Raw genomic sequence first — 11,132 nt, forward strand, 5'->3', positions numbered from 1 at the left:
TATAGGGCCATCATTTCGCTTGAGCGAACAAATATACTTCTTATGAAAGAAAAAATCTGTTGCGTTGAAAAGAGGACAAGCGTTATTTTTGAAAATTACATTTCAGTAAATGTTAGACGAAAGATTTAAAATATTCTTTAAACAGTTGATTTAAATTAAGGTAAAAGAAACTACATATAAACTCTCAAATTTGATTTATTAGTATATAATGCTTACTCGTGGTTGTTGAATTGCTAAAAATTTAAAGTTTAAGGGTCTGAAAATTCATTTTATATGAAACAGCTAGTAAACAGCTGACCAAAATTCCACAATTTAGGGAATACACAAAATACAGAACGGATAAGAAAGCGAAGCCTAGTATTCCATTGACTGAGTCCATCAATTATGAGAAGAATTAAAAGAAAGCTGGCGGTTAGTTTTCGTCGACGCCTTTTCTTACGCAGTATTCAATTCGTCGAAAAAATACCAGAAAATTACAGGATGGAAATAAACGGATTTAACTCCGGAAATTAGTTAAAGTATGCTGGAGCGACGTAAACATAATATAAATAATATATTGAATATTTTAAAATTTTTCAAGAAAATGGTTACTCTACTAGAAGGGTATACACATAAAGTCTATGAAACAAAAATGTTGAGAAAATTCTGAACAAATTGAGACAAAACAAACAAATATTGAATATTAAAATAATGCCTTGTTGGCATAAGTAATATCAATAATCGAAATTTTTCAGGAACCCCCTTAACCTCTGTAAGGAAGTCGATAACGTTGCGTAGCCATTTATCGCTGTTGGCACACGCTGGTGTCCGCGTTTCGCCGTGAACTGCATATATTCGCGTTGTTCGGCAAAAGTTACTAATAATTTTCAACGCGCCTAATTTCAGAAAAGTAGAAATTAATCATAGACTTAGAATTTTATCACCCTTCATCAGGCCAATGCCCGCGCTCTAGGACAGCGAGTAAGTAGGGCTTTAAGTGGGTAGAGAGCGGCCAACTAATCCACATTACGCCTGTATCTGTGTGTGTCTGTGTGCGAGCGAAGAAAATTCATTTCAGCCAAGCGGAAAAGGCACAGGCAAAACAGCCACCAACCATGGACGTGTCCCAGCCACCGCCGCAGCTCCTCACCGCGCCATCGGCGCTGGCCACCAACTTCACATCGCTCCCGCCCCCGAACATGGGCGGCCAGCACTACCGGCACTACCATCCCCACCACGGGTCCAACAAACACTACAACCAGTTCAAGCCCTTCATGCCCGGTGGCTTCCAGCGACCCTTCGGGATGTCCCAGGACGACTTCGACGGCAAGCGGTTGCGCAAGAGTGTGATGCGGAAGACTGTCGACTACAACGCGTCCATCATCAAGGCGCTCGAGGTGATTACCTAGGGTCCCACTGAACGGGAGGAAAGAGGCTTACCATAGCCAAGAGATCCCGAGTTTTATACTTAAGTTCCATTAGGAAATTTATGTGCATGGCACCAAAAGTGATTTCGTAGGTTACAAACGGTGATGTAAAACTGGAGTTATACTTAAACCAGCGGTCGGCCGCCTTTCATTAATCAGGCATATGAAACACTGTGTGCGGTCGGCTGATTTAAACTAACAGATTGCGATATTTGAATATGCGTCAGAGCAGATTTCTCAGGATTTCAGAAACAAAACAAAGCTAGGAACTGTAAGATCACTGCAGATAAATTTCAAAATGTAGGAACATAAATTGCGCCCATCAGGTCATGTAGTCCGACGCGTAGCAACGCAATTACAGTTCTTAAAAACTACATTTTTTAAACCTATGGAGTGTTTAATTCAAAAATATACCATCCAATTTGGTTTAAAATGGTTAATTTCTAAAATCAATAGTATTCTATAAGTCCGCCAAAAGTTCAATTTTAGTTTTATTTTCATCTTTTCATCTCTAAATTTTGAGATACAGTCACATTATAACTTGGGTTCATAAGTTTCGGATAAATCTGTGACCATTTATGGAAGCTAGCAGTTGGGTATTTAAGGAGATCAGCACTCATCAATCAAGAAATATTTATATTCTTGTATCTACCATGTCGACTTTAAAACATACTGTTTTTAGCCCAGATACAAGCACTTTTTCATATATTTTTTTAATATATTGAATGATATTTTAAGCTTACATGACTTGGTACATTTTACTGAGGCCATTTTTTCGGAGACTAAGTACCCATACGGTGGACCAAAATCTAAATCAATTTGAATTTTCAGCACAAACCATACAAAAAAAAATTCGATTACAATTTTTGAGTTCATTAATTTTTTAAACTTAGTAAATATTAATATATTTGAAAATCCTTTGTTCAAGCAGTAGCTTTTAAGATGCTGACTACGTGCAAATTTATAAAAATCCGCTCATAACATTTTGTTATCGTGCCGGTGGGGCTTCGAAGTCGTAATTTCTAGAAAAACGCGGTTAAAATGAGACACGTCACACTAAACGATCTAAAAACCAAATGTAACTTTTAAGGACTATCTCCTAAATCCGACAACTTAAATTATTTTAAAACAAATTTTTCTCTTTTCAAACTCCTTCCTTTAAATAAATATTTCAAAAGCAACCGATAAATTACATGAAATTTAAAACTCAAACGGGACAGATAAAATCGATTTACACAGTTTTAACCAATAAATATCAATCTAGTTATATGCTCAATATTAATATAAAACAAGTTTGCATTAAACAAGTTTGCAGTAGTTTATAGCCTTCAATTTAATAATGTAAAAATATATTTATTGCTTCGCCGCAGAACCGCCTGTTCCAGCGTGATCATCGGGACCGCTTGGCCCTGCAGCCAGACAGCATTTATGTGCCACATATGCTGCCGCCGTCGGCTTACCTGGACAATCCCTCGAATGCAGTTACCACGAGGTTTGTGAAGACGGCCACTAACAAGATGCGCTGTCCAATTTTCACGTTGGCCTGGACGCCGGAGGGCAGACGTTTGGTCACCGGGGCCAGTTCTGGCGAATTTACTCTCTGGAACGGCTTGACCTTCAACTTCGAGACCATTCTGCAGGTGGGTTTCCGTCAGCAGATCCCGTGGGATCAAATTTAATCGGTAATATTGTCAAACAGGCCCACGACATTTCGGTGCGAACGATGGTGTGGTCGCACAACGACAGCTGGATGGTGACCGGCGATCATGGCGGCTATGTTAAGTACTGGCAGTCCAACATGAACAACGTGAAGATGTACCAGGCGCACAAGGAGGCGATTAGGGGAATAAGGTATAGCCATTTAATTGTAATTGTCGACTGTATTTACCATTTTGTAGCCGCTGACGCAAGACAACCAAGCCAAAACCAAAGCCAGAATCGCGTTGTTTCCATAGTTTCTTTTGTTTGGGTCGTTTGGGAAGTTTTGGGTATTTTTCGTTTCCTGATCAGCTAAGTGGATCGGTTCCTTCAGGGCTGTTGCAAATACATACCAATAAAACCGTCAATTCAGCAACAAGCCACCCAGATATCAGTTTCGCCTTCTCGGCTACTTAAGTTTTAACCTCTCAAAGGTAGAAAAAGTCTAAAATATGTTGTAAGCCTCGAACTCTTCTGTGATATATCAATAAAGATGAAACGAAATAAAAAGACTGAAAGTGAAATGATACAAATGCAATATTGAGAAAAGCTAACAATAAAAGCATCTGACTAAGAACAAAAAGAAACCACTGCACAATTTTATTTCCGCGGCCACAGCATCAACAATAAATAAAATGCATTGTGTTGCACTGATTGTTCGAAAAATCGGGGGTTCGAGTGTTTTCTTTCTCAAGACTGGCGATAAATCTTGGCGTATGGGCAACCCATCTTGCGACAGATCAAGTAAATCTGCAACATCTTATCCAACTGAAAATAAATAAAATTGAAAAGGATTTGTGTTGGAAATATATCTATTTTCATTAAATATTGTTAATAACGTTTATATATTTTGTGATTTTCGTGTGTCCTTACAATTCAACAAGAACCATTTAAAACAACCTAACTTTAATTGATTCCAAAACATTTTTGAAAGTCAAATATAAATCGTAGAGAACAAATTTAAAATTTCTATTCAAAAGTTGCGACATTGCAAAACATATTAGAAAAATGACATTATAAAATAAAGCAACATCCAAAACTTTAACTAAATTCAGAATAATTTTGAACATGCCGACAATGCGTTTAAGTTTAACAATATTATAACAAAATAAATGATTGACTTTGATAAACATTTTCTATGTTTTAGGACGCTCATAGCGTGATTATTCCTTTTATTTTATATTCTCTAGAACCTTTTACTGGGTATCACTATTTTAATTAAATCTAAACTTCGAAAATCTTTTACATAAAATGTTGGATTTCACTTTTATCATTCGCTGACACCGCCCACACTCACTATCATCTTTCGATCCGTGTTTTGTTTCGTTCTAACCGTTCTCCAATGCCATCCACAAAACGCAGTTTCAGTCCCACGGACAGCAAGTTTGTCAGCGGCAGCGACGACGGAACCCTGAGGATATGGGACTTTATGCGGTGCCAGGAGGAGCGTGTTTTACGAGGTGAGAACTAGGGGATTATCTCAAAGCAGAGCTTAGGGTAACTAATTTATCTTGACCAGGCCACGGAGCGGACGTGAAGTGTGTGCACTGGCATCCCCATAAGGGAATGATCGTCAGCGGAAGCAAGGACAACCAGCAACCCATCAAAATCTGGGATCCTAAGAGCGGCATTGCCTTAGCCACGCTGTAAGTATCGGAAATGGTATTAATCTTTAATACAAATTATTTTGACAACTCAGTTCTGGGATGACAGTAATAACCTATAACGAATATCAATTCAAAATCTTAATCAATCTTACATGATATTTTACTTATCATCAGATCCAAAATTGTTTTAATTAAAATACTAAATATGAATATTTTAGAAAATTCTACTACTAGTACAACTAAGTATATCTGACTAAAATGCGAAGGAAATAATTTTTTTGGATAGCGAATTTGAGATATTTAGCCTTTACAGAACTGAAAGCAAAAATATTTACTAAATATTCCTGGATAAGATACATTTTTAATAAGAATTTGTAATGCATTACAGACATGCCCACAAATCCACCGTAATGGATCTGAAGTGGAATGACAACGGCAACTGGCTGGTCACCGCGTCCAGGGATCACCTGCTCAAGCTCTTCGACATTCGCAACCTGCGTGAGGAGGTGCAGGTCTTCCGTGGCCACAAAAAGGAGGCCAGCTCTGTATCCTGGCATCCCATACACGAGGGTCTCTTTTGCTCTGGCGGCTCCGATGGCTCCATTTTGTTCTGGAATGTTGGGTGGGTTGTAGTTCTTAATCTGTAATAGAGTCTTGAGATCAATTAAGACGATCTTTTTGTTTATAGTACCGATAAGGAGATTGGCTGTGTAGAGACGGCACATGACAGCATTGTGTGGACCCTCGCCTGGCATCCGCTGGGTCACATTTTGTGCTCTGGCTCCAACGATCACACCATTAAGTTCTGGACGAGGAACAGGCCGGGCGATCTGATGAGAGACAAATACAATCTGAACACATTGCCCGCTAGCTTGGCTGCTCTGGACGAATGTGAATATGGTAAGTGAATATGCCACATTTTTTGTAAATCAAAAATTTCCTAACATCCAAATTTCTTCCCCATCTTCCCAACAGATGATGCCATTATACCAGGAATGGGTCCCGAGGACCGGGTTGAGTTCACAGAAAGTTTAACTGCCGACAAGGGCTTTATTCCTGGACTGGACTTGGACCCAAGCAGAGCTCTGAACGACCGCGACAGGGAGAAGAAGGTTCCCTACAGCAAGCCCATTCCTCGCAACTTCCAGGTGAACTGGGCGGGTCCCCGGAGAGCGGACGATCCCAGCGTGCTCAGCATCCACGAAGAGCTGGCCGCCCGCGAGGCCAAGGACTCGACAAGCGGGCTGAATCAACAGCAGATCAGCGAAAACACAATGGAGGGAATCCTGGCTAGCGGCATGCTCAATGGCCTCGATCCTCAAACTATAGTCGGGGTCCTTGTGTACAATCGATTTATTCGCGTGCATCCGGACTCTCGCCTGATGGCAGCTATTCGTCAGGGAACCGAGTTCCTCAACAAGTACATTGACGCCGGAAAGCTGGAGGAGCTCAATGACGTGGTCCCAGTAAGGGATCGCTCCAGATCCGTTTCGCCCACGGTGGAGGCACGTGGGGATGTGGTCTCTCCACCTACCAAGAAGTCCCGCTTTGAACCTCGGCAGCATAACGCTCAATTGGTGTGTGTTCGAGAACTGCTGCAACTGAAGAAGCCCTTCCTGCAATCCCTGGTTGCGGCGAAAGCCCAGCAACCCAACACGGAGTTCGTGGACGAACCGCCACTGGAGCAGAGGGAAAGGGAGCGCGAACGGGAACGAGATGGCGATCGCGACAGGGAGAGGGATCGCGGCCGCGAACGGGAGAGAGACCAGTCAGCGGGCAGGCCCAATCCCTGGGCCTCCAATGCCCCCTGGTCGAATAATGGCAATTCTGGGGGCAATGGATCCAATGGCTTTACCAACAATGGCGCAGATAACTTCAACGATCGGGACCGAGAGTTCCAAAAGGGCGGAAATAACGGAGGAGGTGGCCAACGTCGCCGTCGTGGCAACAATAATTCCGGTTCTGGTGGCGGCGGAGGTGGAGGAGGAGGAGGCGGTGGCGGCGGTGGTGGCGGCAGCGGCAGAAATCGCGGACGCAACAATAACAGGCGCTACTAATCGCTTTCCCACCAGCGCACCCATTTACACATTCTTCAGTTATAAGCCCCTTTCTGTCGTTGACTCAATCTCGTTTGCAACATTTGCTTTTCAATGCTAAAATCAATTTATATTGTATAAAAAAAGAAAATCGGATTGTAATATAGTAAACATGTGTGTTTTATTTTTGCGGTACTTTTAACTTTAACATGCCGCTTGAAAAGAGCATAGTTGAAAAACTTCACCACTTCGGAAACTTTATAGATAAGTCTCATGCAATGAAGTTTGTAAAAGCAAAGAATCGCTATACATTTTTGTATATATACATAACCAGGAAAAGGGATAACTATGTGGGTTAGTGTTTTAATAATTTTTACAGTTTTGATAGGTAATTTCCCAAAAATGATTAATAGATCAGCTATGGTGGCTTTTGGCTGTTGTTATGGCAGTTCCTTTATGATTTCGTTCACTAAAAATTACAATTACATATTTCACTAGATTATCAGCTAATATTTTTGCACGATAACAAGTTATATTAACTTCAATCGGATGGGAAGTACGCAAGTCGAGAAACAGTGTAATTCAGGGGGAACAACTTCGATATCTTTATTTACGGAACTCTTACTAACAACTAAACTAATGATTATGTTTCAGGCAGCCAGTGAATTGCGGCGACTGCTGCGTTTGCTGATGCTGTCTCGTCTATCGTTGGATTCCTCCTGTGATTGTGTGTCCACGTGGTTGCTGTTGTGGCTGTTTGTACGGACATGTCTGAAGTTTTCCTTGATTTCGCGCTCCTCCTCGCGCATCCGGTCCTTCGTATGCTGTTCGACGGTGCGCTGAATTTTCTCGGCTGAAGCCACCAACTTTTCCGCCTCCAGTTTCACCTCTTTCGGTGTGTGGCTGCGGCTTCTGCTGTTAGTACGACTGCTGCGATGACGACTTCGGTGATCACGGCGCGAATTCGAATGCCTGCGGGAGTGGGAGCGGGAACGCGATCGGGAATAGCTGGTGGATCGGGATCGTCGCGTGGATGCCAGTTTGCGGTTCTTGCGCTGTGATGGCGTCTTACTGCGGCTGCGAGAAGATCGGCTATGGCTGCGCCTAAAATATGAAGCATTCCGATTTAAATGTGTATATACTGCCAGACGTATGTGCTGCATTTTTTGTTACCTGGATCTTGACGAGTAGGATGACTTTCGATAATGGGAGCGGCTTCGCGACTTTGAGCGTCTGGAACGACAAACAACACTATATTTGTTTATAGTACAATGTAATCAAAATCTACGCATTACTTACCGCCGTCCCCGGGAACGACTCCGACTCCTGGAGTACGAAGATGAAGAACGAGAGCGATTTCTGAAATTTAAAGAAAATGTCTATTAGTTTAGCGAATCAGTACTTTCAACATTCGAGTCTTACCTGCCCCGCGATGATTTGTGGTAGTAGCCGTTGTCGCCCTCGTCGTCGTAGCGATCGTGCTTGGAATTGTAATACGAGTCATATCCGGAACGACCACCCCTTATCCCGATGCCACGACCTCTTCCGCGACCGCGTGGACGTGGAGCGAACCCACGATAGTTGCTGGATACTGGAAATGGAGCTGGTGGACGATAAAGCGCTCCCGGAAATACACCCGGCAAGCCGTATCCAAACATAGAGAGGGACTGCATCCATTCGCTGGCGGCCTCGGCACTGTAAGGAGCCGCTCCTGGGACAGCGCCAGCGGCCATTGCGGCTACCGCTTTCAACGGGTTAAGTGCGGAGTTAGCATCGGCTACCGCTGCAGAGTTAGCTATGCCATTGCCTAGTTTGTGCCTCTTACTAGCCGCCACTTCGTCATCGCTGCTTGCGTACATTGGCGCTGCACTCTTTTTGGATTTGCTTTTTAGAAGACCCAACAGTGGAGTGTTGCTTTTAATGTCCTGCACGATTTTACGCTGATCACAGACGAGCTTCTCTGTAGCAGCCTTGTACTTTTCGACCAGACGGCCACGCTGGATGTCCTTAACTTCATCTTGCTTGGCTCGACGGTTTTTGTCCTTTTGCTTCAGCTGAAATGAGTAAGCAATGTGAGCATGTGAGAAGTTAACTTTATAATATATTCAAAGCTGAATTTGAAACCGATTTGAGTTATAATTATGCTACCTCAAAGACTTTCTTACCTGTATCCGCTCGAATAACTTTTCCAGGGTGCGTATACTCTCCAGCTTGCGTTGTGCTATCATCAGCTTGCGCTCCTCGATGCGTATCTTTTGCGAGATCTCCACCTGGCCGCGCTCCTGGATCTTTTTAAGATGCTTTTCTTTCCGCTTTTCTTCGCGTTCACGCTGCTTTTCTGCTTCTGCTATTTTCAACTCTTCTTGCTTTTGCCTGTAATTTTTGTTGCAATGTTGCGGGTTTTTGTTTTGCTTTTGATATATTTGTTATGCATAATAAATATTTGTTAACTGTTCGTCTAGAAGATACAGAGAACGGTTGGCTAAAGGCTCGCCTCGCCCAGCGGCCGCCAGGTGAGAAGCATAAATATGTAAATGTAAAATTGCCAAATGAGAAAACAGTAGTATAGCAAAGCTCAACGCGACATTTATGACTTAAATTAAATAAAGAAATCCCTGATGGGGATTACCTATTAAACTGACGGAGCGATCGCCATTTGATTACTGCTTCCTGTCCCCGGCCCAAAATAATGATCAAACCTTTCGCGTTCCAGTTGTTCTTCCTGCTGCTTTTTTAGCTTTTCCCGCTCCTCGTCCTCGGCTTGTGCTTTTGCGATGCACTTCTTCCGCATGCGTTCTCGGCGCTGAACGTGCGAGTCGCTGAGATGCTTCTGCTTGTCAAAGTTGACACAAATGTTGATGGCCTGGGTTTTGTCCACAAACTTTCGGACCAGCTTAGTGCCCCTGAACTCATCCATGGCGCGCACAAAGCTGGAGTACTCCTCGAATTGAACATATCTGTAAGGACAATGATTGATAAGAGCATTATCAAATGACAAAAGTAATTCCAAACTCACGCTTCGAAGAGAACATCCTGCTCAAAGCTGAACGTTCGCATGCCGTTGATGTCCGCCTGCATGCTCTTTCGGTACGGATCACAGATTGGTATGTCCACCATCCGGACACGACCGTACTTCTCGAAGATTCGCTTAAAGATGCTCTCGCTGGGCTTGACGTGCTCCTCGTGCTCCGAGTGCCGCGGACAAAACCAGCGCATGGGCAGGTGACTCAGGTGAATGGTGTCCGGCCGTTCGCCCGCCTTCATTTCGTCCATGTTGCGGGCATCCCGGAAGTAGGAGTCCCAGTCGTGTCGCGTGGGGAACTCATCCTTGTGCTCTGTGCAACGCACTCGAAACGACTCGCTGAAGCCAGAGATGCGCAGGGAAATGCCGTCCAGGCGTTGGATGGCCGGCCGGAGGCGTTTACGCTCATCCAGCTCAGCTTCCAAACGGATGGTGTTTACTGTGCTCTTGGAGACCTAATGGGGCATACAAATTGTAGTTAATTGATATGGCTAGTTGTTTGCCGGGAACATTTCTAGGGTATACTTTTCTTTTTAGAAAAGGAGTCTTTATTTATAAAGTTTAAATGAAAATAACATCAACTTTAAAGTAATTAGGAAATCCTTGAATTCAAAACCCAGGAAATGCAGCACTTACTTTGAGCAGCAGAAACTTGTCCGGTTTGAGCTCGGCGCCCAGTTTGTCCATTATCTCCAGGTTGGACACGGATTTGCCGGACTTGATCGACGGCAGCGAAACGGAGATTTGCATTTTGGCCAGCGGCTTGAGGTACAAGCTGTGCGGCAGGTAAAGAGGCGTGCAGTCGGCCACATTTTCTATGGTCTGGATGTTGGTCATTTGGAAAAGGGGTTTGTTTTGTTCGGTTTTTGGATTCGACCCAGTACAATGTAATGAGGCAAAATACAGAAAGTAATATTTGTGTTCTTATACCAAGTAAACAGACTAAGCCTAGAGCTACAAACTATGGTGTAATCCTAAAGAACGCCCAAGAAAATGCAAAAGGAAGAAGCCGCCCATGAATGTGTATTGGTAAGTCTGCAGGAAGGAGGGGAAATTCTGTTTGATGGGCGCCCGAATCGGATTGTTTGGGTTTTCGGACCACCTTAGCCTTTGATCCCCGCTACTGCTACTTAGGTGTAATAAATGCTGTGACTTTTTGTGAGTGGATTCTGGGCTATTTGCTAGAAAGGAGAATTTTTCGGATTATTTTATTTGCACTTTTCACTAGAGATGGCAAACTGTCGATAGGCTCGTTAAACGAAACTCAGAGAGTGATGGACCAATAACAGGTATCACTTTGGTAATTAGGGATATTCGGGCAGGGAAACGGTTTAAGCTTTCTGGCGATGCTATATTTTGAAAA

At 43.2% G+C, this 11,132-nt stretch overlaps 2 protein-coding genes across 3 annotated transcripts; one reads left to right on the plus strand and one right to left on the minus strand.

The window, feature by feature from the left end:
* The first annotated feature begins 791 nt into the window (after positions 1–791).
* Wdr33 (WD repeat domain 33) lies at positions 792–6,918 on the plus strand. The gene is made up of 9 exons (XM_036819117.3): positions 792–960; positions 1,044–1,376; positions 2,777–3,046; positions 3,106–3,257; positions 4,467–4,564; positions 4,624–4,750; positions 5,100–5,333; positions 5,400–5,611; positions 5,687–6,918. Exons 2-9 carry the CDS (start codon positions 1,095–1,097, stop codon positions 6,766–6,768), a joined length of 2,457 nt encoding a protein of 818 aa, XP_036675012.3. The 5' UTR covers positions 792–960; positions 1,044–1,094; the 3' UTR covers positions 6,769–6,918.
* Positions 6,919–7,328: 410 nt separating this feature from the next.
* Xe7 (A-kinase anchor protein 17A) lies at positions 7,329–11,010 on the minus strand. 2 transcript variants are annotated; one of them, XM_017069061.4, is made up of 8 exons: positions 10,406–11,010; positions 9,764–10,224; positions 9,447–9,704; positions 8,913–9,120; positions 8,170–8,801; positions 8,047–8,106; positions 7,921–7,980; positions 7,329–7,851 (listed from the first exon to the last, which is right to left on the minus strand). In XM_017069061.4, the coding sequence occupies exons 1-8, from the start codon at positions 10,604–10,606 to the stop codon at positions 7,398–7,400; spliced, it is 2,334 nt and encodes a 777-aa protein (XP_016924550.4). In that variant the 5' UTR covers positions 10,607–11,010; the 3' UTR covers positions 7,329–7,397. The 2 variants fall into 2 exon arrangements, with proteins under 2 accessions (XP_016924550.4, XP_016924549.4); XM_017069060.4 differs by having other exon boundaries at positions 7,921–7,998.
* Positions 11,011–11,132: the final 122 nt, after the last annotated feature.

This window comes from Drosophila suzukii, chromosome 3, assembly GCF_043229965.1.
Source record: "Drosophila suzukii chromosome 3, CBGP_Dsuzu_IsoJpt1.0, whole genome shotgun sequence".
In the NCBI taxonomy this organism is placed as follows: Eukaryota; Metazoa; Arthropoda; class Insecta; order Diptera; family Drosophilidae; genus Drosophila; species Drosophila suzukii.

Excerpts from the sequence above, each read along its gene's own strand:
- Wdr33 (XM_036819117.3), top strand. The coding sequence starts at position 1,095 with ATGGACGTGTCCCAGCCACCGCCGCAGCTCCTCACCGCGCCATCGGCG. Across the intron at positions 1,377-2,776 it reads CCATCATCAAGGCGCTCGAG|AACCGCCTGTTCCAGCGTGA; the intron begins GTGATTACCTAG and ends GCTTCGCCGCAG. Across the intron at positions 4,751-5,099 it reads GGCATTGCCTTAGCCACGCT|ACATGCCCACAAATCCACCG; the intron begins GTAAGTATCGGA and ends AATGCATTACAG.
- Xe7 (XM_017069060.4), bottom strand. The coding sequence starts at position 10,606 with ATGACCAACATCCAGACCATAGAAAATGTGGCCGACTGCACGCCTCTT. Across the intron at positions 9,705-9,763 it reads CAGGATGTTCTCTTCGAAGC|ATATGTTCAATTCGAGGAGT; the intron begins GTGAGTTTGGAA and ends TTGTCCTTACAG. Across the intron at positions 7,999-8,046 it reads AGTCGTTCCCGGGGACGGCG|TGTTGTTTGTCGTTCCAGAC; the intron begins GTAAGTAATGCG and ends AAACAAATATAG.